Below are 24,940 nucleotides of genomic sequence, written 5' to 3' on the forward strand. Positions count from 1 at the left end.
AAAAAAAGAGGGTTGCTAGGAAAAAGACTATATTTTCTACCATGACATTGCAAGAAAAAAAGAAGATACCTAAAATCTGAAGAAATTCTAGGCAATTTTCGCAGTTCGCAGTTCTCAGAAAGTCATTTTGCGGATGACTTCTGCATGAGAGAACAGCCACACCAGATAAACTAAATGAATACAACAGAGCCTGCTAAAAAGTGAGACTGCGTGGGTGCTCTCTCATGCAAAAGTTAGCCGCGAAATGGCTTTCCGCGAAATTACCTAGCAAATCGCCTCTTTAATTTATTTTTTTATCGGTTTTTTTGTAAAAGAAGTTTTTTATTACCTTTGTTTTTGTTGGTACAATCGTTTCTTAAAAAACAAGGACTTTATTTTACTCTTTGAATGGGGCAGGAAACATATTCAATTCCACCCTGATGTCATTTCTGGCTCTTCTTTCCTATCATTTTTTGAGCCAAATGCTGGAATCTGAATACAGTACCGATTCTGATTCTGGCAATCCAGACACAGTCAATTAAGGCGTTCTGACCATTTTACTAGGACGATTTTTTTGCCACTTCAAAATATTTGGTTAGTGTGCATTGATCGTTGCCCCTCTCTGGTTTCAGCAGTGTTTGAAGGCCACTGATTAGAGTAGGATCATCCAATCAAGTTTTTATACTATGTCCATGTATTTTTTTAGAAAATACAATGGGTCCACCTTGTTCAAAGATCAAAACCATTCATTTGTCGGCTCCCAACGTAAACAAGATGTGCCATGAAAATCATCGGCATAGGAAGACAGTTCTATTCTGCCTACATTGTTGACTGATAGTACCCAACTGTTAGTCAAATTTTACTTCTTTTGCTTAATACAATTCCCAGTATCCAATTTACTTCGATCCTACAACAAGAAGCTCCTTACAAACTCTTGTTGGCAATCCCATGAATTTGCTCCACCAAGGCTCTTAACAAATTCCTTTTGGCAGCAATAGAGCACAGAACCAGATTTGAGTGTTTCATAATTCTGCATGAGGCAATGAACTAATTTGGATGGCTAATATTTTTGTTTTTGATAGTGTAGAACTGATTAGAAAAACCTATGGTTTCTTCCTGCAGTAAATATTAAAAAACACCTTAAAAAGCAACCATGTTCTGGTCCTTCACCACACAGCCATGGGGCAGTCTTGGGTCAAGTTGGTCATGTGCACTACACCAGTGGTACTAATAAAACAACCAATTTCATATTTACACATGATATTCCAATACCGTTCACTGCATAATGACAAAACTACCTTTTTTTTGTGATCATTTACTACACAACCAATACAAAGGGTACTATTGGTTCAAGCTGGCCCTCATGTCCAGCTATCCCTGTGCACCGACCAGACACTCATGCAGTTATCATGGCTTAATAACAAATGAGATTCACTCTTTACTTCATCCATAATCTGCACCACTACTTCCCAGCGTAGAATGATTACTCAGCCATGTATTAGCAAAAAAAATAGATTTAAAATGACAGAAATATGAATGCACAAATAGAAGGAAGGAGCCTGTGGATTTCTGTGCTAGATGGAGATAATTATGAGAAAGGGGGAGAGATTGTAGCTAATCTGATTTCTCACACTGTTGGGGTTTGGGGTTGGGGTGAGCATTTAGAATTTAGAATAACAAACTCAATAGAGTATTCAATCAGCTCTAAAATATGAGATTTCTACTTTCAGCTCAATTAGATGATGCTCTGCTATCAGAACATTAAGGTCACTAATTCGATTCCAGCTTATCTAAAGGCGCTGTTTGGTACAAGGATAGCAATCCTAGGATAAAATTATACAAGAACAGAGGGCAAATTTGTAGACAAACAACAGCACTGGCAGAAATTTGCTGTTGCAGAGAAGGAAGAGACAGTGAGAAAACCCCTAGAAATCTTGTAGTTGTGATCAGAGAACTCGGATATGTACAGACATCCATAGATAGGCATCACTGCAAGAACTCTCATGCCTGAGAGAGACCACTTTATCGGACAACATTTACAAACTCTACAAGACCTCTCAGGTTCATACATCATTTCCCTTCTCTAACAAACCTAGGCAAAAATACTAAAGGAAACAAACTTCAATGAAGAACAAAACTTGCCTTTTAGGAAGTAGCAGGTGTGGCATCATCGGCGTCGTCGAGAGCGAGAACTCCTGGGAGTGGCTTGCCTTCCAACAGCTTCAAGCTGGCGCCACCACCTGTCGAGATGTGGGTCATCTTGCCAGCAAGCCCTAATTTCTCAACTGCCGCAACAGAATCACCACCTCCTATGATGGTGATCACACCCTTTTCAGTGAGTTCTGCCAATTTCCTCGCAATTGCCTGCAATTGGAGAAGATTATTGTGAGTTACATTGCATACATATCACAATGCATAAGGCTCTATAGGGTTAAGTTGCCATCATATACCTCTGTTCCATATGCAAACTTCTCAAACTCGAACACTCCGATGGGTCCGTTCCATACGACAGTTTTTGTACCATCCAAAGATGCACTGAATGTTTTAATAGAGTCGGGTCCAATGTCAAGTCCCATCCAACCATCTCGGATACTAGATGCTGGTACAATCTGCAAAACACCAGATGATAATTTTTATATGTCACTCAAACACCGAATGGTATAAGTCATTGACTACAAAGTTGAATCTCCACTTATTTTTAGTAACCCCAATCTACAAGTAGTTAATCTCTATGTAGGGCACTATTCTAAAGTATGTAAAGCTGCTCGTCATTGTTTATATATATTTCCATTTCATTGACTAGTTCATTTCAAGATACTATGAATTGTTCACTATGTGACAGAGGCATCTCACCTAATTTTCATTGTTTCACAAGCCAAATGTTGTTATTTGAAACAACTAATTATGGTTCAGCTGAACTACATTCAACTAAAAAAATCAACTCAGATTCAATACGTTATGCGTACACCTTAAGCTCCAGGGCATGGCGGCCCATTTGTAAAAGTAGGTGGCATGTTAGATTTAGACTGGTAGAGAGGAGGGTATTAAATTTTAGGAGAATATTTGCATAGGAGAGTATTCGTAATGCCGTGCCTTCTCCTATCTTTATATTTTAGCAGGCAATAGTGGGGAGGGGATCAAAGACCTGTATGAGAGGAGGGGTGGGTAGTGGGGTGGGGATCAAAGACCTGTATGAGAGGAAGGGTGGGAAGATAGTCTGGAGTGTAACTCTATAATGAAACCTAAGGATAGTGAAATTGTTTGCTACTCATCCCTTTTGGAGAGGCTTGATAAGGTATATATCATTTATCAAGAATCTGAGGAAGGATCTGCACCCCCAACCCAAAAGGAATTTGCTAAGTCAAATATATTTTTCTCTGTTTGATAGACAAATATCCCTTCATCCATGTCTTGGACCAATATCGGGTCCTATTTGGCCCAACCTACTTTCATGTGAATGGTAGCGGCCAAGAAGATTACACAAGTTAGCGGCTCAAGAAGAGAGATTCGCCTTGCTAGCAGGTGTAGTCTTTGTAAAAAGGCTGAGTCGTCTTTGAACCACCTTATGATTCACTGCTCGTTTTGCTACAAAATATGGGGTGTTATTCTATCACAATTTGGTATGTAGTGGAATTCCCAAACATCCATTTCTTCCATAAGAATTGGTAGGGGCTCGGGCCCTTTTCGTAGTAATGGAAAATCACTCTGGAGAATCGTCCTGTTTGCGATTTCATCGCACCTATTGAAGGAACACAACAACCATATCTTCAATGACAGAAGCATGTCAATGAGAGAGCTTATAATGGAAATTAGAACCAATTTACTTGATTGAGCAAAAGACAAGATGGTTTGTGGGCTCTTCCCGACTTCCATTTCAATACTTAATTGGAAGACGGTCATTTGGGAAAAAATAAGTAATCAGCCTCCCCCAAGTGAATAGCTCCCCTTTGAATGCAATCAAATTCATCTTTGATGGTAGTTAAAACGGATATCCCAGCCCAGTAGGCATTGGAGGTATTAGCGATTGCTTTTTTATCGTTTAATCTATTTGTTTTCTTTTTTGTGCTGTTTTTCTTTATTTATGGGCATCTCGTCCATCTAATGAATGCTTTCTTGTTATCGTTAACCCAATTACCATTTTAAAAACTATAAAGAATTTAAAACAAACCTTGCTGTTTGCGTCTGGAGCAAATTTGTCAGCAAATACCACATCTGTGGGCAACAAAAGGGATACCCCCTTGGCCTTAGCTTTCTCGAGAAGTGTGGTTGCAAGATCAAGCTTGTCTTCCTCCACAAGAGATGATCCAACTGAGTACCCTTGCGCCTTATAAAACGTGAAGATCATTCCCCCACCCAAAAGAAGAATATCGACCTTCTCCAACAGAGACTCTATCACACCAATCTTGGATGATACCTTTGAGCCACCTACAATGGCAGCAAATGGCTTCTTAGGATTTCCCACAGCTCCGACAAGATAATCGAGTTCCTGAAACAAGACCAAATACTTGAGTGCAGGATCAAAAGTGGAAGAGGATATTTAGGTGTGGGGTCAAAAGTTTGCACTAGCAGACTATCAGTTTGCCAACAAATTGAACTAAAGATTCTTGCATATAATGTTAAATGTTCAAGACATGCATTAGAAAAGCATTAACCCGTATTTGGTTTCTATATCAGCTGAAAAGATGAGAAATTCCATTCACATAATCAATGAGGTTATTAAAAGATGGGAATGGCTAGAATTGAACCAGAGAAGCATCTTCAAACTTACTCGCAAGAGAAATTGTTCACGGGAATATGAAGATAAGAACTGAGAACCGTAGTTAGTAAAAACAGCGTTTTTTTTTCAAAAAACGCCGTTTTAAAACTCATTTTAATTACTTGCCGTTTAAAACTTTTAAAGTAAAAAAAAAACTCCGTTTCGTATGAGGAAAATATTTTAAACGTATTAAACACATTTTTTTGGCCAACTTTCCAACTTTACCCCCTCTATATTTTGTAAATTACAAAATTTAAATGCATTTTTTTGTGTTTCTATTTTTTTTACTACGTTTTTTTTAACCAAAACCGTATTCAACTCGAATTTTTGCTGTCCCGTTTTATTGCCGAATCACGTTTTGCTAACTATGCTGAAAACCGCCGTATTCATTCACATAGAGGTCTGCAAGTGAAGCAAGCTTCTTTGCAAACTCTGGATCATTCTTCTCCTCCTCCTTGTAAAACCTCACATTTTCAAGGAGCAAAACACCACCTTCTGGTAATGCAGCAACCATTTTTTCAACTTTCTCGCCAATACAGTCGTCAGCCATTTCAACCTATTCAAGGATCGCATAGAGAAAATATAGGGATTCTCATTTAAAGAAGAAAGAATTCAGTTGCAAAAGTTTTAAGTTCAATGTGGAAGAAAAATTAAATTACCCGAAAAAGTTCAAAATGACAGCACAAAAAAGGAAAAAGATTGGTGAAGAAACCTAAAAAGCTCAAACCCCTAGGGGTGCAACTCGGGTCGGGTTGGGTCCAACCCGAACCCAACCCAAGGAACCATTTACTCAACCTGACCCCGACCCGACCAGAATTCCAACCCAATGAGGTTCAACCCGACCCAACCGAAGTAACCTTTTTTTCCAACCCGAACCCGACCCAACCCGAGTTTTTAAGCTTACTAAAAACTAAAAAAAGATAAATAAAAAAAATGCCAGGTTTCACTCGGGTCGGGTTGCCCAAGCCCTCAACCGAACCTGACCTGAACTCAACCTGGATTAGGAAAACCCAACTTGAAACCGACCCGAAGGACACCCAACCCGACCCGACTTTTTTCGGGTTGAACCCGACCCGAGTTGTACCCCTATCAAAAAACCAGAGTTTCTGAAATAGAAACGCCCAAAGGTAACAAGTGATATCACTGAAGAATCGTAAGCATTATTTTTAATAGTAAAATCGAAAGCAAACCGTAAGAACCAACATACTATAAGTCTATCCACAACAGCAGAAGGCTCAAGTAGCAAGCACTAAAGCCGAAAGAGAATCTGGTGTTGCGACGATAAAAACATAAATCATGCAGGGTTTCTAATGGCATAATTCATGCATTTTTTTCTATGGTAAGCAGTTTTTCCATACTAAGGAGAACGGAAACTACAATTTACAAATTCATTAAACCCAGACTCTAGCAATCATTTGCAATAAATACTCACACGTTGTTAAAATAAAAAGGACATTGTCATACAAAACTCCATATCCTATTGATGTTCAAATGCGAATAAAATGCTGCAGCTACCATTTTAAACATTCAAGAAAATCCCAAGCTAGCAGTTGTAGTGACTGAAGTAATTGTGGCAGAAATGCACCCTCAAAAGCACATAATAGCTGAATGCTTCAACGGAAGTCACGGTATAGTGGATGATGCACAGTGATATGATAATTTACTTCTGAGTAAGGACACTGACAATACGCTATACACCAAAGCTCAAATGAAATAAACCATCTACCATCCGATCAATGGGCATATTCATCATGCTAAACAATCCAATGGATAGTTCACAGGTCACTTCTCAAATGCGTGATAACCTAAACACCATAACAATCAAATGATCCTAACCATCCAATCAACAGGCAGTTTTTGTCGATCTTTTTCTCATGGCATCAATCATCATCCAAGACCAAGTAAAGGTTGAGATGCAACAGACCCCAACATGTGAGACTTTCAGGCTATGACCCATCCAAGAAGTGGCCCATCAATTGGCATTTACATCTTGTGGATGATAGAGATTATTCATATGCAAAGTTTCAATGAATTTCCATAAACAATTATTCCTTTTTACCTCTTTAAAAGAGGACAGTAAATGAAATTGCTGGGACTAGGGAGAGAAATGTGAGCAATAACCATCAAAACCTTGTTATAAAGAATCAAGGTTAACAGTACCAAGCTAAAAATAGAGCCCTAAGCAAATAAAAACCAAAATCTTCTTTGATGAAACTCCATCAAACAGATGATGTGCACCTCAAAAACCATCCATTATGTTCAATTTGAATAAAAAATTTCTCAAAGGGAAATTGACCGAACGGCTACAACCATTTACAAACCTCTGCATCAGACCTTAACATCGAACTTTGAAATATGCCAACAAAACTCGTTTCGTTATTCTCCCAATGGTTATGATTCCATTTTTAAAATCTGATTAGGCTTAGGAATTTCAAAATGACCCGGTATAGTATTCAAAGTTTCAAACACCTCACACAGACTAAAACTCATCTAAAAATAGAATAAAGAAAGATCATAAAAAAATAATAATAAGCTGATCCGCATGCAACTATCATTACAACTGAAAAAACATGGAAATATTTATAAGGTAAGAACGAATAAGGCAAAAGAAATTAGCCAGGGCCCGTTTGGATGCAGAGAAGATTTGGATTTGGATTTGGATTTGGATTTGTCACATTTGCAGCCCTTTTGCGTTGGAAATTGGATCCATATCAAATTCTTAGATTTCCAATTCAGCGACTGACAGTGGCCCCTCGAACCACGAAACCCCCAAGCAGGTGAGGAAATGTTTCGAAAGGGAAATGAGAGAAAAACTAAAGAGATTATTTAGGGCGATGCTATTTTCACCCCCACTGCAGTACGCATTCGGCTCCCTGTTATCGTGATTTGAGGTCAAAAAGGCGTTAAAGTTCAGTCTTAGTTCACGTTATAGAGGGGGCGAATGCGTACTGCAGAGGGGGTGTACTCGTGTAAAGATTACTAACTTTTATCTGATCGTTCATGGGACCCACTTACTAACCGATCGGATGATCTGATCAATTCCATTGCCCCAAAATGTGGCGATTACGAACGAGGAATCAATGGTAGCCATCGATTTTTGGGTCACACATGGAGACATCAATGTGTAATCTAGATTGTTGATTTTATAGATCATCTAAGTGGTATGCGCCATTAGCTGAGAGCCTGAGAGCCTACCATTATGGTCAAGCGATTGTTGAATTGGGCATAACAGCTGGATTCGAATCGTGTCAGCTAGATTGAGATCCAAAAACATTTCGGGTACTAACCAGGATGTAGCATCTTAGATTTGATTTGAGGGTTCTGATATGGGGAAGCAAGGACCTTCAAGCATCAACACTAGATGGAGATCACACAAAGTGCAAACTAAAACATCTTGTGGGGGTATAAGACCCATACAATAGTTTTGGAGAAAAAATCCAACATATAATATAATACAGTAACACGGGAATGAACCAAGCTCCTTAAACCACGTGAAAAGAGCCAATGCCCTCTTCACAAGTGATAGTTCCAATTATGATCCCATCGTCAATTGAATGTACCATGGTGGAATTATGTTTTCTGAAGATACAGGGAGAAAACTAAGTGCAAAAAAATGAGTGATTGTTTGCCGATTAAGGTCCATGCCCTCCAACAGTGATTTTTACTTATTGTAATGAGACAATTTAATTACAGATCTTCTTGTTCTAAATTCTTTGAAAAGAACAATATGAAAATAAAGACAACCTTGGTAGAGGAGAGTAATGGGAGTTCTTGTTGGGGGTGAAATCGGGCACTGACCGAGTGTTAGACATGGAAACCCCCAAGCAGGTGCCCCCACAAAACACCTTCGGACAGCATGACATTTGGAGGCCACACGTCACTCTGCTGCCAATCGGCCATCCCCATGGAGCTCATAGGACACTGTTGCGTAAGTAACAATCATGGCATCACCATGTAACGTCCTGTCAGCAATCATGTCCGTCACTGCCAGGGGCGGAGTAAGGAATTTACACTTTTTTCTTTTTTCCTTTTTTTTTTTTTGGTGGGGGGGGCGGGCAAACTATATGTGCCTCCGCCCTTGATCGTTGCGGCGACGGACAAACCAGCAACACCGATACAGGTGCCAATGTCAATGATCACCATGGCGTCACACCAACATCTCCCTCCAAGTCATGGAACCTTTGTCTATAAAAAGGAAACACACACTCAAAGCAGAAGGAGGCTACGACCCTAGGTACGTAAAATAATCCCTCGGGGCATTTTATTCCATTGTGCTTAGCTCCATCTGTTGCCTCAACTGACTCGAGTGTCGAAAGGTTTCCTCAGTGTTCCGGCTCTATGCATTCGTATCTGACTTTTTTGACTGCGGACCGCTCCTCTACCTAGCTAGACTAAGGGTGACCCACATCGAGCACTAGGACAGATTACGTTACAGTCATGAGTGGGGGGCTATCTAGGTATGAGAATAGGTGGGACATGGCCAGTACGCAACATGTTTACAGGGGCTTGCCAAATGCGTTCCATCAGCCTGGTTTAGGTACCTTACTAATATGCCAAAAGCTCCAGAGCTGATGAAATGTTCAGGCAAGGCCTTTTAAACATGTCCAATACTAGGCTGGGTCCCACCTAGCCCATACTTAGGAGGGCCCCCACTCAGGACCGTAACACTCTACTACGCTTCTGCATCCGTCATCCTTGGCGGTCCACTCTGTGATGACTTTGACTCTGACATTTTTTCCTGGTTGCCATTCCCAGATAGTCCTCTCCACAGGCTGCCCCTTCCGTTACTCAATCATGCAACGCAGTGGTTGCTCGAATACCAATTTTTTACAAAAGTTCTAAAAGAAAAATTATTTCTAAAAGTTCGTACTTTTTAACACATGGAAAAAGACGACTCAAACTAACCCTATTCAATTTTTACTTAGAGAGGCCTTCAATTTAATATAATCTCCCTTAAAATAACGGCAATCATGTTATTTCGGTATTTCCCTCTAAATGGTGAAAAGAAAAATATCTCAAGAATTGTTTTTCCCATTGGAAATGTTTTCCTTGCATTCCGAAGAGGGCATTGGGAAAGACCTTTCCAGCTAGAAAAGGAAACAGGAAAAAGAGCCATTTAATATTCACCACTCCTCGCCAGCAAGAGGCAAGAAAATCCAAGCAAGCATCTCTACTGAAAACATCGACGTCCTCAACCTCTCCAAAACGATAAGAAAAATCATCCCAACTTCCATTCATCCACAATATCTCTCTCTCTCTCTCTCTCTCTCTCTCTCTCAACAAAAATCAAAGAGAGAGAGCTCAACCATAACCCCAAACCCAAAACAAAAACACCCCCCTTTTCTGCATCTACTTGGCATCCATGGCTTCTGCAATGTCAACCACCTCCCTCTCTCTTCTCCCCTCCTCCTCCTCCTCCTCCTCCTCTTCCCACCACCGCTCCTCCACCCACGCGTCACCTTCTCATCGCCTCCACGTCACCGGCCTTCGAGCCGCAGCTCCGCTCATCTGCCGCCTCGGATTTTCCAGCCTGGCAACGGACCCACTACTCGCGGCATCAAGACTGATCACCGCCGCCGGAAACCGACGGGGCCCACGCGGGGTGGTGTCGATGGCGAAGAAGAGTGTCGGAGATCTTACAGCGGCGGATTTGAAGGGGAAAAAGGTTTTTGTTAGGGCAGATTTGAATGTGCCTCTTGATGAGAACCAGAACATTACTGATGATACTAGGATCAGGGCAGCAGTTCCCACAATTAAGCATTTGATTGGCAATGGGGCCAAGGTCATCCTTTCTAGTCATCTGGTCAGCAAATCTTCTCTCTATTCTTGAATTTGAGTTCTTCACTTTCTTTTTTTGGTTTTTTGAATTGGATTTTATTGGTGTCTTTGATGTGGGTTATGTTGGTTGTTTTAATTTTTTTTTTTTCTGAACTGGGTTTTTTTTTCCTTGGGGGGGGGGGCGGGTCGGGTTTATCAGTTTATGTATCTGTTCCTAAATTATTTTTTCTGAATTGGGTTTTTATTCCCTTTGATGTGGGTGGTTGCGGTTTTGGGGGGTTTAGGCATCTGTTTCTAAATTAATTTCTCTGAATTGATGATTTCATGGGATTGGGTTTAAAGTTTTAAATCTCGGTTTCGGTAGAAATTTTGGCCAAAATCTTATAAAATTCGGAGGAAATGTTTCGGTTGCTCTTAAATTTCGGTGGAAATCTTGTAAATAGGCTATACCCCTCGTGAAAACGAAATTTCCAAGTGAAATTTCAGCACACATTTTGGCGGAAATTTTAAACCATGGCTGGGTGGGTGTCCAGGAATTCGCAGTAAGATTGGCGTCTGTTTTTAACTTTAATTTATTGCTTTTTATGTTAAATTTGTTTTAGTGTTTTATAGTGTTTTTGTGTTTGAAGTTTTAATTGAAGGTGCATGCGGATCAGTAAGGCCCTGTTTATTTTAGATTATGAGAACCAATTGCAAGTCCAAAGACTCAAAATTTTACTGTCTCTGTTTTTTGTTTTCATTTGTCTGTGTTTGTGACTTTGTTCCTCTTGGCTTCAGGCATCTGTTTCTCAATTATTTTATTCGGAATGCTGTTTTTTTTTCCTGGCCATGTCGATGATTTTATAGGTTTGAATTTGTCATGGTACTTGTAGTGAGATTAGCATAATTTTACATGTATTTTCTTGATTTGCCTTTTTATTGCATTTTGTAGTTTTTTGTTTCTCGTGTGTTAACTTATTGAAACCGCATCAGTATGTGCTTTGATTATTCAGACTAGGTGCTCTAGTTTTCCCTGTCTTCTTTCTTCTTCCTCTGTGGACATGTTTGAGTATGTGATGGTTTCTTTTATATTTTATTTTTTTCGTTGTGGTAGTTTGAATTTGATATGGTAGTTGCAGCAGGACTAGTATCTTGTCATTTTTTGGCCAATGTAGCAAGAATTAGATATGTTTCACCATGCACTGATCTTTAAAACATGGGTTTTAAAACTTAAAAATCTTCTTGTATGTTGAGTGCTAGATCGAGTTGATAGAAATTTGCCTTCTTTTTGACTAAAAATTGTTAAATTTTCGTGTTGAGTTGATTGTTAACTTCTCGTCTTGAGTTATACTTCCATCTTCACTATATTACTTCTTCTAATCTTTCTTCGTGCTGTATTCTTTTGTTATATTTCTTTTAATTATTCGGTTGCTTGTTGAGGCCTTAAATTTCCCGTGTAAATTTTTTGCATTTGTCTATGAATATGAATCGTTTTACAATTACGCCGGTGATTGTTTTTTTTTTTATAATGATTTAATGATTATCACTATGTTCAATCTCTTCACATCCAATCATTTACCACTTTATGCGATCTTATTAAGTTCTCTTTACCTTGGACTTCCAGAACTGTTGGATCTGAATCCTCATTCTTTACTGGATTTTCAGGGGCGCCCGAAGGGCGTCACACCAAAATACAGCTTAAAGCCCCTTGTGCCTAGGCTGTCTGAACTCCTTGGAATCAAGGTATTTTTTTAATCCGTCAAACACAATTGCACAAATAAATTACGCTGTCTTGGACATGGTAGCTGAGAAGAGGGTTTTCTTTCTTTCTTGTGTGAGCAATGAACAGGTTGAGAAGGCTGATGATTGTATCGGACCAGAAGTTGAAAAAATGGTGGCTGCTCTACCCGAAGGCGGTGTTCTTCTTCTTGAGAATGTGAGATTTTACAAGGAGGAAGAGAAAAATGAGCCAGAGTTTGCCAAGAAGCTCGCATCACTTGCAGACCTGTATGTGAATGATGCATTTGGGACTGCACACAGGGCACATGCATCGACAGAGGGAGTTACAAAATTCTTGAAGCCTTCTGTTGCCGGATTCCTTTTACAGAAGGTAGGATACCAATTGATTGTTATCGTCCTATAAGTATTGTGAAAGTTCAAGAACTTTGTTAAGACTGCTTGTCCGCTTTAGGGCCCTGTTTGTTTTGGATTTCGAGAACCGATTGTGAGTCCAAAACTGACTACTGGACCTAATATATTGATCAAAGTTTTGGACTCACAATCAGTTTTCAAAATCCAAAACCAACAGGGCCTTAATATATTGATCAAAGTTTATGTGAATAGATGATTCTATTATCTAATCATTTATTACTACAGTGATATTTTTTCAAGGGAAATGTTATCAGCACAACTACATTTTGATATTTGCACAAACACAGCTGTCTTTTCTTCTTTAATTGGTCCGTGAGAGCTTTTTGGGAAATGTAATAACCTTTTAACTGCTCTTTAAATACTAAAAGACAAGATGGTTTGTGAAAATATCAAAATATGGCTGTGCTGATATCATTTCCTTTTTTCAGTTGTTGCTTTTCTGTTATGTGTTTGGGTGACCTTTTATGTTCTTGAAGATTTGCATTGTTGTTGGGTTTTTTTTCGTGAAATGGAAGATTTGCGTTGGGTTGATATTATTTTCCAGATATCGTGAGTGGGAATGTAATGCTTATTCTGTGATGTTTCAGGAACTTGACTATCTTGTTGGGGCTGTTTCGAATCCCAAGAGGCCATTTGCTGCGATTGTAGGAGGCTCAAAGGTGTCATCCAAGATTGGGGTAATCGAGTCATTGTTGGAGAAGGTTGATATCCTTCTGTTGGGCGGAGGAATGATATTCACATTTTACAAGGCACAAGGCCTGTCAGTAGGTTCATCCCTTGTGGAGGAAGACAAGCTTGAGCTGGCAAAATCACTCCTTGCGAAAGCAAAGGCAAAAGGGGTGTCTCTTATGTTGCCCGCTGATGTTATTATTGCTGACAAGTTCGCTCCTGATGCCAACAGCAAGGTTTGTTCTTTGTTTTCCCATAAATCCGTAGTTAAGGATTAAAGTTGTCGGAGTCAAATCATAAACAAATAAAAAACATAGAAAACTTTAAGGGGCCGTTTGGATATGTGGATTTTTAGAATCTTGGATTTCCTCAAAATCCTGGATGGGAGACAAGAGAAAGAGACCAGCCGTCGTTTTCTGATTTCTCGCCCTTCTTCCGTCGAGCGAGAGTAGAAGATCGTCCCGTGTTTCCAGGTTTTAGAAATCTCGAGATGGGGGAGAGATTTCTAAAACCTGGATTTCTTACTTAAAATCCAGGACAATGGTTTGTAAAATCGAGAATTTTACACTGCTTTCAAACTAAAACCCGGATTCTAAAATCCACATATCCAAACAGCCCCTAGAAGTTAACTAGTATGGATTATTATCAACTGAGTTCATTCTGTTTCAGACATGTAAATAGAACTAGCATAGCATAGAAAATTTTCACATTTTTCACCTTTTTCTTTTCTATCATTTAAACATGTGTTTTCCCCATGTAAACTTGATTGGTTTTTTTTTTTTCTTTTCGAAGGGGACTCTATTTAGTTTCAAGGCATCTGTTTAAACTGTTGTTAACCACTTTCACTATTTGGCACCTGCAAGTAAGAAAAAGAATCATCTCGTGTTGTGCAGGTTGTACCATCATCCGGTATTCCAGATGGTTGGATGGGACTGGATATCGGACCTGAGTCCGTGAAGACTTTCAGCGATGCTTTGGAAACTACCAAGACAGTTATCTGGAATGGGCCCATGGGAGTATTCGAGTTTGACAAATTTGCAGTTGGAACCGAGGTATGTATATCTACACAAACACAAAGATCAGGTATTCCTGAAAAGATCTCGAGAGGGTGAACAGTCATCTTCCAACAGTGTTCTATCTCGATCTCCTTATGGATATGGACTAGGAAGTCTAGGATTACCCGATCCAATTTTATGGTAAAAGGATAACCAAATTTCCCAAAAATAAAACTCAAGTTGCACCCTAATAAAGATAATGGATGAACCGGACCGACATTGGCGTATAGTCAGTGTCATACAGCTGATCATTCCTCGTGTTTTTCTGTAGCATTGCATTATTAACTGTCATTCTCAAATTGCAGTCAATTGCAAAGAAGCTAGCAGATCTTAGTGGAAGGGGTGTGACAACAATCATTGGTGGTGGAGATTCTGTTGCGGCCGTAGAGAAGGTAGGAGTCGCCGAAGTGATGAGCCACATCTCAACTGGGGGTGGCGCTAGCTTGGAGCTTTTGGAAGGCAAGGAGCTTCCTGGAGTGCTCGCTCTTGACGAGGCCATAACCGTCACCGTATGAGGCAAGATTTTTTCCCTTTTTTTCCATTTCTGTTTTAAATATTTTGCCCACTCTGATTATGTTTTTGCTTGTGGTGTACAAGAGAAACTGAATGTGGTAGAAACAATAAAGAGTTCATGTTGTAGATGTTCAGGATCAATATTAATAAGAGGAATCTTTCCTTCAACTCTTTTTCCCTATTGAATTTGAACCATTGCCAATTTTTCTTTTCAAATGCGCACTTTGATAGTGACCCCACAAGTATGATGGTGGTTGAGACGACCTATGATGTAAAAGAGTTTTTATATGTGGCGAAGACGACCTATGAAGTAAAAGAGTTTTTATATGGGGTTTGCCCATACAGTTTTTTTTATAGGTTAGCTTGTCTGGAGATAGGCTAATAGAGCTCGAGCCAGAGTTCAAAGAGTTACGAGTTGTTTGATTTTCTTCCTCCTCGACCTCTTTTGCTCTGCTTTTGCGTCTTGTTGCTGTTTGGTTTCTCTTTGTATTTGTCCTTCTTGGTCTTGGGGTTTTCCCGTTTTTAAGTTTATTTATCCACTATTGTATAAAAATTCATTTTTCAAGTCATAGGCACCACTTTATTTTACACTTTTATAATTAGCTTTCACTCCCCCAACTAGTTTTGGGACAAAGGCTAAGTTGAGTCAAGTATTAATTAGCTCACTACTGTGACTCTTACATTACTAAGATGCCATCAACATCTAATCAGGAAAGTGTAAAACAAAGTGAAAAGCTCATTCTTTCTCCACTCGTGCTCTTGATTTAGAAAAGAATGTGGCCATGTTTGGTAACCATGAAATTCTCCACCCCCACCCCCCCACCCACGCGCCCCCCGGAATATTAGTTCAATAAGGTGGTGAGAGAGGTGGAAAGGCAAGACTTGAGGGGGCTTGAGTGAGGAGAGGGTGAGAAGTGGCTTAAAAACAGGGGAAAATAAACCATATTTTGAGTGGGGTTTTTCCGCCTTTTCTTTCCCTTTCCTCACTCAAGTCCCTCCCAGGTCTCTCTCCTTCTGACCTCCCTCGCCCCACTGGGTAAGCTAATATTCCATGGAAAAAAATTCATGGTTAGCAAACATGGCCTGAGATGTTAAAGATACAATTGAGAGAAGCATTGGCTTGTAGAGTTCGATGGAGCTGATGCTTATTTACCCGTTAAGACGACTAATGATATGATTATTACAGGAAAGGATTGTCAAGATTCAGGGAGAGCCTGGAAAAAGGGATAAAGAATGTTCAATTTTAGGATCATTGGGCAACTCAATGGCTTATTTACAGGACTTGCTATTAACACAACACAATTCCAAGACAAACATTTTTCATGAATTGGATACATCTTTTCTTAGAACTATCTATGTGGCCAATGGAGACACTGGCATGTTCTTCAACGCTTCTCATTCTCGGTTTTTAGACTGGGCAAAACATTAGCTTGGAGTGACTCCGCTTTCCTCAGAGTTCATTGCAAATCACTGCAACATTCCACCTTAACGAAAATAGAATATATTTTTCATTTACCTTAACTAAAAGAGGAATGATAGATGCAAGGGCCCTCTTTATGCAAGGGAGGCCCTTGAATAGATCCATGTCATTTTTAAAGTCACTTGAGAAACTGAATTAGATCAACGTTATTTTTAAAGTCTGTTGAGAAACTGAATTCGGTTGCACTTAACGACGTTGATCTATTCAAGGGCCCTTTCTGGCCATCATTCCTCGAAAAGAAAAAAGGGTTGCTAGCAAAACAGGATCCTATGCTGAAAAAGCTGGACTGGCCTCAACCCAAACCCAACGGCTTCAACCCAATTTCAGCTTGGGTTCGAGTAGGTTTGAAAAGGCCAAACCGATTTGATTTTAAATTGGGTCAAGGTTAACCCGGACCGACCCAAACCCAGCCCGTCCTCTAAATTAAAATATTAGGGTTTGTATTTTTTAAATATTTCATTTTCTATTTTGCCACAAGGTCAACCCAACCCGAGCCAATTTGGAAAAAGCAGGTTAATTGGGCTGGGAAAGGGTTGAGAGAATTTAGAGGCAGGGTGGGTTAGGGTTGAGCCTCCTCGACCCGAGGCTCGGGCTCACGTTGAAAAGGGATAACTATGTCTATAGCTATCCTCAAACTGAAAATCCTCAAAACATTGAAAATAAATTTCTCCCACTCCCCACAGCTCCAAAGGCTTTAGTTTCAGAGAAAACAAATTTGAGATCCGATTTGCATGCAAAGATAACAAAAACAAAGTACACAATCGTTGTTGAAAACATCCACATTACTAAAGGAAACAATGTGAATAAAATCCAACTATGGAGAATTGGATTTGTATCAAAGATTGAGATTTGCGAATATCAAAGATAGAGACTCAGAAAAACTCAAAAGCATGACCTTTTTTCGATCCACTAACAGGAAAATTGTCGTTCTTGCTCAGACATGAGAAAATTAATAAATACACTACAAAAATTGCAAGCTCTTGATTCTGCATTTTTCTTTTTCTGCTTTTGTCTCAGGTCTTTTCAATTCCATCAGAGTGAGGAGGAAGCAACAGAGATTTTACCGTTTGTTGGACTTCTTGGAAGGCTTTCTTCCATTCTTGGGAGCAATATGTCTGTCAATTTCATCATCATCATCCTCTCCTCTTCTTCTCTTCCTGCCTGTGCCCTCCTTTATTTTCTACAAAAATTTACAGTAGTAAACTCAAAATAAAATAACATTTGAAATTGATGATGACTATAAAGAAACTTTGCAGGACAAGAACAATACCATGAGAGAAATCCTTTTGGCTTCGGTGACACGCTCCAACAGTAGTAGAACTTCCTCTACTTGGCAAGGGAACTCGGGAAGCTTCTTACCTGCAAACAAAAAACATCATAATTTAATGATGCGGTGCTGCCTCCAATACAGAGTGCATATTTCCCAATACAGAAAGAAAGAAAGAAAAAGTGGTATACCAATGAGCTTCTCTATCAGTAGGTACCACTCAATCTCATATTGATTGACTAACGAAATTGCAACTCCAGATCGTCCAGCACGTGCAGTTCGGCCTACCCGATGTATATAATCCTGCACCCCATTTTCAACTAATCAATACAGGATATTTCATGGAATGGAGTGTTGGACTGGGCAACCAGAGTTGGGACAAAGAAGCTTGTAAAAGATGAGAAAGAGAAGAGAACAGTTACAGAATAGGATCATATTTTTATCTTTCAAAAAAGAAGAAGAGGATCATATTTAGTTAGGGCAATGCGGAAATGGACGAGTACCCCACCTTGCTTGGTTGACACAGCTGATGGGGACATGCACCAACTATAAGGGGAATCGAGAATGCTAAACCTTCCTTGGAGCAAATGATATCAGCATTTGCTTTATTTTCTTTTTTATATTTGTTAAAATTTTCATTTCAACAATAGCATTCAAAGTAAAAAAGCATTGGTAACTAAGGAGGAACAAAATTTGGTAGTGGTAGACTTGATGGAGTCATGAGATCAACAGCAAAGAAAGAGAGTCATTCAGTATAGGTTCCACAAGGAATGATTTTTTGAATAGGAGATTGCATCTACTATACTTTCAACTAATTTGACATTAGAAATAATCATATCTGAAGTTCCTATCACAAGAATAAGGTCACAGTAAGAGTACGGGGCTAACAACAGAACTACAGAAGGCTACAGGAACTGAAGTACAATATGTAGCTGAAGACAATATCAATTTTTGGTACATAAAAGATTGGAGATGTAATAGGTGGTTATTTTATGCTTTATGGCTGAAGACAGTCTTATGTTTGTGATGCGAAAGGTTTTAGAAATTCATCCTTTGTAATATTCTATTCTCTTTTTTTTTTGAAAGGTTCTAATATTCTATTCTTCTTTTAATAAAAAATTTTCTACTGTCTCAAGAGAAAAAAAGAGTGAAGCATATGATCTAGGTAACAGACTCGTGAATAATTTACAATGCGAGGCCTCCGCCCCCTGGTATTTTTATTGTTTCTCCATGGTTGTATGCAATTTTGCTATTTCAGATTACAAAAGGGAAAAAGGAACTCAATAGTCCTGGGAGACAATGGCCGGTAGAAATGAACCCAAATATAATAACTATGTAATAATGGCCATCGAACTAGCAAAATATGCCAAAAATATATTTAAAAACATGCATTTGGAGAGCAAATTGACCTTAGAATTAGAGGGTATGTCGAAATTGATCACCATATCGACGGAAGGGATATCAAGCCCTCTACTGGCCACATCAGTACAGATAAGAATGTTACATTCTCCAGCCTTGAACCTGTTCAAGGCACCTAGTCTCTTTGCCTGTCACAGAAAATCAACAGGAGATCAGCGAAAATAAGATAGTGCATTTCTTCTTTGTTATGAAGATAGGAAATTGTTAAAGGCTGTGGAAAATCCAACAAAATAAAGAGGAGAATGAATAGAAAGGAGCAAACGAGGGTTTTGTAGTACAAAAAATGAGAAGCATATAAGAAGCAAACCATTCATAATTAAGTGCTATCTCAAGGAAAGTGATTAAAGAGAAAAGTAAGACCTGGCTCATTTGACCACTAATTGGGATGGCCTTTAACCCAAGGTTCCGCAGAACCAAAGCCAGAAGCCGGGTTGATTCACAGGTACGAGTGAAAACCATAGAAATGCTTCCAGACATCTCACTTAAAATATATACTAGATAACAGTCCTGTGTAAGAAGTACAAAGAAGATAGAAAAGTCACGTCGGTAAATGATGTAAATTATGATGTAGGGACTATAAAAGCTACAACAAATGAACCATTCAGCATCTGATACTGACGATATTATGTTGACTTATCAAATCCTCCTAGTACAAGTTAACCAAATGCAAGGAAAAAACCTTATGCTTTGCAGGAAGAAAGCGATACTGTTGCTTGAGAGTATCAACAGTGGAATATTTTGTGGATGCCTCCACCTGCAAAGACCAACAAGTTGTGCCCTTTACAGTGTGAATACAATTATCAATGCAATACAAGCCAAGTCCTCTGACATGTGCCTTGGGTTCTTGGTCAGAACTTTTTGAGTGTTTACGTAGAGATTAAGGAACAAAGAATTATTCAATCATACCTTCACAGGATTCTTTAGGCACGCCCGCTGAAGCTTTCCCACCTGCAATAATGAGAGAGAATGGTCTAGTAAGATTCAATTCCCTTCAACCTATTCAATAACCAATGCCTCAGCAGTATATGATCGACCAAACCGTTTGAATTTCAAGGAGAAATTATGTGAAGGTAATGTTATACTTTAGACATCAAAATGGAGAAGGGAGGCCCCTCCATTTGCAAGGATGCAAAAATCCATTAAAATAGTTAATAGAATGCAAGTTAACAACATTACAAGAGATCCATTACTATAGGATCTTTATCTCTTGAGATCAGTCAAAACAGAACTCACGAAGCAGATCAGAAAGCCTAAAATCAAAGTGCAGTACGAATTACGACTTCTTTTGGACACCCAGTCGTCAAAGATACAGCAAAAGGAATATAAAGAAAAAATAAACAAATATCAAAAGTCGAGGCCAAGGGCTCTATGCCAATCAAGACATCAAATTCCAACAGGTACTTAGTTGGCCAACCTTACTGCCTATGAGTTTAATGATTCACATTGTTAATTAACGATGATATTACTTTGGAAGCCACAATGACTAAGGGGATCCATATAGTGATTACTAATGTCGACTGACATAGAAGACGGAAAATCCCATTATGGACTAGGGTAATCCATAAATTAATCTTTTGGATTAATCATGATTAGGATTCTCCTTCGTGGGAAAATAGCATAAACAAGTCTGACTTAAAAGTGCACGTATATTTGCTTCTTTCAAGTCGGGTTTGAGAGCATTTGTGGGGAAGCAGTAGTGATGTTAGTGTGAGGCCCGTATAAAATGGTGAAGTCTAAGTGTCTCCGCTTTGAATTGAACCCCCGCTCTCCATGTTATGGAATGATCACTATGCAGTCGACAGACGTCCCTACGCAAACAAGTATGATGCCTTCATATGAATGTCTCTTTAACCACCATGATCTTCCCAAGAATGTCTTACAGACATGGTTTCAAATTTCGGTTACAGAAAGCATTTCGGTCCTCACCGAAACCGAAATTTTAGCCGAAATTTCAGACGAAATCTAACGAAATCAAATAAAGTAATATTTTATCACGTAGAAAATTTCGTCTGAAGTTACCGAAATTTTTATCTTAAATTTCGGGAAATATTAAATAACAAATAAAATCCAGATTTTTTGGTGATACTCCGTAAATTTCGGCTGAAATTTCAGGAAATGTTAAATAACGAATAAAATCGAGATTTTTTGGTGATACTCAGTAAATTTCGGGGAAAACGAAATTTCAGTCAAAATTTTGCAACATTTCGAGTTTACCCAATTTCGGTCGAAATTTAAAACCTTGTTTACAAACGAAGGTGGATCTTAATAAATATAACCCTCAAATGAACTCTAAAACCTGAAAATCCTGGCACTGGATCTTAATATAATTCTAGTTACCATTAAACCCAAGGAAAAAAAATGAAAACAAAGAATGACAAAGTCAGTTGGGCAAAGAAGTCTGAAAGGGGTCCCAACAAAAATGGAATCCAAACTTCAACCATGATATGGATTAAGGACAAGTACTGCGTGCGAAAGACTAAGCAAGAGACTAGTTTCTCAAATAAAAGATCCTCATCCTCAAGGGTTTGAGTCCTTGCTCCTTAACATAGGCATTGCAACTGAGACACCACCACTCCTTAATCTTTACGACAACAGAAACCAACAAGTTGAATTTTCCCATTGAATGGATGTCAAGGGGTTTCTCCTCTCTCCTTTCCAACAACTATGCCCCACAATGACGAGCAATCTACCTACATTCTCTACATCCCCCACAAAAACAGGTGTTTAGATTGACTAAATCAATATTGACGTTCAATCTAAATGACATTGCTTCTCATCAATCAATAAAAGACAACATCACTCCTCTAATCCCAAATTAACACCAAGACAATAATCAAACTCCAATCAAGATTCACCCCTCATCTCGGCAGGGAAATGGGGGACCTCCATTTGTCAGAGCCAAGAGAAAACCAAGCTGCTGATGTGAGCATACAATTAAATTTACCTTCAAAACTAACAAAATACAATCTTCTTAGGGTATTGATGTATTAACTATTAAGGATATCTAACCATCGTGCGAGTACTTTGCATTTGAATATATGGTCTCCCTCCCTAGGTCGGTGGAAACCCTAGGGAGGGAGGCGTTTTCATCTCTCTCTATCTCTCTCAGCATTTTTTTCTCCCCTCCTAATCTTCTCTCTCTCTCTCTTCGATCGATCTATCTCTCTCTTTCCTTTTTAGAGTTTTTTCCCCTCTCTCTCGCTAGTCTCTCTCTCTCTCCCCCCCTCTCTCCCTGATCTCTCTTTCTGCTCTTTCTAATCCCCCTTCTTTCTATCTCTCTGGTCTCTCTTTCTCTTGGATCTATCTCTCCTACTTTCTGATCTCTCCCTTTCTCTCCCTTGATGGGCAAGAGAGGTGTTGGTGGCCGGATGATGCTCAGAGTTGGGCAGATTTCACAGGGGTTGGTGTGGAATGGCCGGATCTAGGTCCGAGTAAGCCAGATTTAATGGAGAAATGATCGGAACTGGATAGGGTGAACGGAGAAAGTGGGCTAGTGAGTCGTCGGAAGTGGTGGACGTGGCAGGAGTATGAAAAAGGGTGGCCGGATTCGGGGGGGAAAAGGAGGTTGAATGTGGGAGTGATGGTGGTGGTGGTGGAGAAAAAGTATGATGGAGGATGCGAATGGTGGTATTGAGACGACCGGTTTTCCAAACCCTCATCTCCCTCGTGAAATGAGGAACGACATATGGGATGTCGGAAATGGTGCGAAGGATGACCGGCAAAGGGCTTTGGGAAGCCGTGGGTCGCCGGATTTGGAGGCCGTGTTAAGTGGCGGAGGCGATGGATAGTTGGAGATAGCATTGGGATTGCCGTCTGGAGATTGGGGGTAAAGATGGGTTTGATCGAGGTGCAAGGTTGGGGCTAAAAGGGCCAGGGTGTTAGGTTAGGATAGGTGTTTTGGGTTGCAGGTAGTTAGCTGGCACGGTGAAAGGAGGTGGCTGGAGAGGTAGTGGTTGAGGAAGGAGGTAAGACTAGGGTTAGGTGGAAGGTAGGGTAGGGTTAGGGTTTTAGGCTTTGGTGGAAGTGAAGAGAAAGAATGTTAAGGTGAACAATGGTGGTCTCTAGGGTTAGGTGGAAGGAAGGGTAGGGTTAGGATTTTAGGTTCTGGTGGAGGTGAAGAGGAAGAAGTTAGGGTGAACAATAGTGGTCTCTAGGGCTAGACTAGGGTTTTTGGCTTGGTGGTTTAATGGGGATCCCCCGGGATGGGCGGTGGCGCAAGGTGGAGGCCGCCGAAGATCGAATTCGATGGTTTGGCTATCGTGCATGGTTAGGAGCGCACAATAGCTTCAGACCCTTGAGCGGGATTTTTGAAAATCGAATTCGCCAGCTAGAAAGTGGTTAAGAAGTCTGTGTGACGTGGCAAGTCACAACTATGACTTGATGGGGACCACAAATATGGCACTTTTTATTGGATTTGATTCGATTGAGACCATTGGGCAATGTAAAGGAAAGAAAGGGGAATGGTGAAGGCACTCTCGGCTGCGGTAGTAGATGAAGAATTCGAAAGGGAAGTGAAATAGTTATTAGGTATTGTGGCAGCGCATGGAAGTGTAGTCCTCACTGTAACGATTGACCCAGAAGATCACTTCTTTTGGTTTTTTACTGGCCTAGGAGTATGCTCATGGGCCATGGCCACCCTTAATTGATTCTATGTAATGCAAGAGGGACCCCTGGTCCCCAATGTAATCTTCATAGTATCAATGAAATTGTCAACTTTCAAAAAAACAGTACAAAATTATGATAAACCAGGAAGGGAAAACGTAATTGTGGATATGTTAGTAAAAAAAGTTGCAAAATATGCAAATCCACCTTTTTGGTCATTGTAGCTGAAAATAAGTATGTTTTCCGATCCCGAGGGATAACCTTCAATATTTCATCAATTTCTTTCTCAAAATCCATGTTCAGCAACCTATCTGCCTCATCCAAAACCTGCCCAACAAACAAATGCGTCATATAAATAACACTAGACCAAAAGGAAAGCCAGGTTTATGGATACCACGGCTTCTAGTTCAAGCAATATAAATGAGAATCCACAACTGCAAAGCCAAAATGAAGCTAGACTTTTGGCGGCAAGAAAATTTTGAAAATCCAAAGAAGGTACAAGTGACAAAATTTATCTAGCGCTAAGTAAGCTTACATCCCATATCTCAAGAATCTTTTTGCAGAGATGAAATAAAGGTGAGATATCCATGCTGACAATTCACGGTGCAATAAATTGCAGCAGTTTATAAGCGCATAGAGCTTTAGTAGCTTAAAAATAAGATAGAGTTTCTCAAGAATCAGACTTCTATTCAGCATTCCTGTTGGTAGTTATGAACACATATCTGTGTGTGTTGGGGGAGAGAGAATGTATACAGAAAAAAACAGGATTTAATTATCACAGATGTCAGTTGATCGAAATCTTACAAAATGACAATAAAGATTTGCCAATTATGATTTTCTGAGGCTACTATAATGAATTTAACTAGAGCTACTGAAGCTAAAATTTATCATATAAAATCATGTATTTACAGAAACTCATGTGAAAGTCGGAATAAAAAATGGGCTTATACCAGGTACTTCAATGTCCGAAGGCTAAAGCCTTTTGTATTAGATAGATGATCCAAAAGGCGTCCAGGAGTCCCCACCTATACAGAGCCATAATAAGGAAAATTAAATGTCAGATATGAAATAGGTCTACTGTTACATATGCCATAGCTCTTTGCCAGAAACAACTGAGGAAGTACAAATCAGAATCCTAAACAGTTTATATATGCTAGTATAGAAGACTAGACAGAAACTAAATAATTCATCAAATGAAACAGAGCGGAATTCGCATCCTTGAATGATAATTCTATTAAAACATAAAAAACAAAGGGAAAATTAGGATATTGTTCTGGTCTTTAAAATGCTTC

General features: G+C 39.5%; 3 protein-coding genes across 4 annotated transcripts in view; 1 reads left to right on the forward strand and 2 right to left on the reverse strand.

Moving 5' to 3' along the window:
* Positions 1–1,169: 1,169 nt before the first annotated feature.
* LOC143892581 (phosphoglycerate kinase, cytosolic-like) lies at positions 1,170–4,802 on the reverse strand. Its single transcript, XM_077397304.1, has 4 exons — positions 4,748–4,802; positions 4,148–4,465; positions 2,430–2,588; positions 1,170–2,343 (listed from the first exon to the last, which is right to left on the reverse strand). Exons 2-4 carry the CDS (start codon positions 4,322–4,324, stop codon positions 2,125–2,127), a joined length of 555 nt encoding a protein of 184 aa, XP_077253419.1. The 5' UTR covers positions 4,325–4,465; positions 4,748–4,802; the 3' UTR covers positions 1,170–2,124.
* A 5,088-nt stretch (positions 4,803–9,890) lies between these two features.
* LOC143892580 (phosphoglycerate kinase 3, cytosolic-like) lies at positions 9,891–15,048 on the forward strand. Its single transcript, XM_077397303.1, has 6 exons — positions 9,891–10,538; positions 12,158–12,235; positions 12,342–12,602; positions 13,231–13,548; positions 14,206–14,364; positions 14,673–15,048. The coding sequence occupies exons 1-6, from the start codon at positions 10,098–10,100 to the stop codon at positions 14,880–14,882; spliced, it is 1,467 nt and encodes a 488-aa protein (XP_077253418.1). The 5' UTR covers positions 9,891–10,097; the 3' UTR covers positions 14,883–15,048.
* Positions 15,049–17,239: 2,191 nt separating this feature from the next.
* The window catches only part of LOC143892582 (DEA(D/H)-box RNA helicase family protein), a 16,383-nt gene continuing 8,682 nt past the window's right edge, over positions 17,240–24,940 (reverse strand). For both annotated transcript variants that reach the window (XM_077397306.1, XM_077397305.1), the window contains 9 exons: positions 24,599–24,673; positions 23,856–23,975; positions 19,953–19,994; positions 19,726–19,800; positions 19,407–19,553; positions 19,037–19,174; positions 17,819–17,930; positions 17,631–17,719; positions 17,240–17,540 (listed from right to left, as the gene is read on the reverse strand). In XM_077397306.1, the coding sequence (XP_077253421.1) occupies positions 17,421–17,540; positions 17,631–17,719; positions 17,819–17,930; positions 19,037–19,174; positions 19,407–19,553; positions 19,726–19,800; positions 19,953–19,994; positions 23,856–23,975; positions 24,599–24,673 (918 nt within the window). In that variant the 3' untranslated portion in view covers positions 17,240–17,420. The remainder of the gene's footprint in view (positions 17,541–17,630; positions 17,720–17,818; positions 17,931–19,036; positions 19,175–19,406; positions 19,554–19,725; positions 19,801–19,952; positions 19,995–23,855; positions 23,976–24,598; positions 24,674–24,940) is intronic.

Source organism: Tasmannia lanceolata, unplaced genomic scaffold, assembly GCF_043159265.1.
Source record: "Tasmannia lanceolata isolate RefF3 unplaced genomic scaffold, GAP_Taslan_0.1 ptg000015l, whole genome shotgun sequence".
NCBI classification, from domain to species: Eukaryota; Viridiplantae; Streptophyta; class Magnoliopsida; order Canellales; family Winteraceae; genus Tasmannia; species Tasmannia lanceolata.

Excerpts from the sequence above, each read along its gene's own strand:
- LOC143892581 (XM_077397304.1), bottom strand. The coding sequence starts at position 4,324 with ATGATCTTCACGTTTTATAAGGCGCAAGGGTACTCAGTTGGATCATCT. Across the intron at positions 2,589-4,147 it reads CTCCAGACGCAAACAGCAAG|ATTGTACCAGCATCTAGTAT; the intron begins GTTTGTTTTAAA and ends GGTGTTTTGCAG. Across the intron at positions 2,344-2,429 it reads AGTTTGCATATGGAACAGAG|GCAATTGCGAGGAAATTGGC; the intron begins GTATATGATGGC and ends CTCCAATTGCAG.
- LOC143892580 (XM_077397303.1), top strand. The coding sequence starts at position 10,098 with ATGGCTTCTGCAATGTCAACCACCTCCCTCTCTCTTCTCCCCTCCTCC. Across the intron at positions 13,549-14,205 it reads CTCCTGATGCCAACAGCAAG|GTTGTACCATCATCCGGTAT; the intron begins GTTTGTTCTTTG and ends CGTGTTGTGCAG. Across the intron at positions 14,365-14,672 it reads AATTTGCAGTTGGAACCGAG|TCAATTGCAAAGAAGCTAGC; the intron begins GTATGTATATCT and ends CTCAAATTGCAG.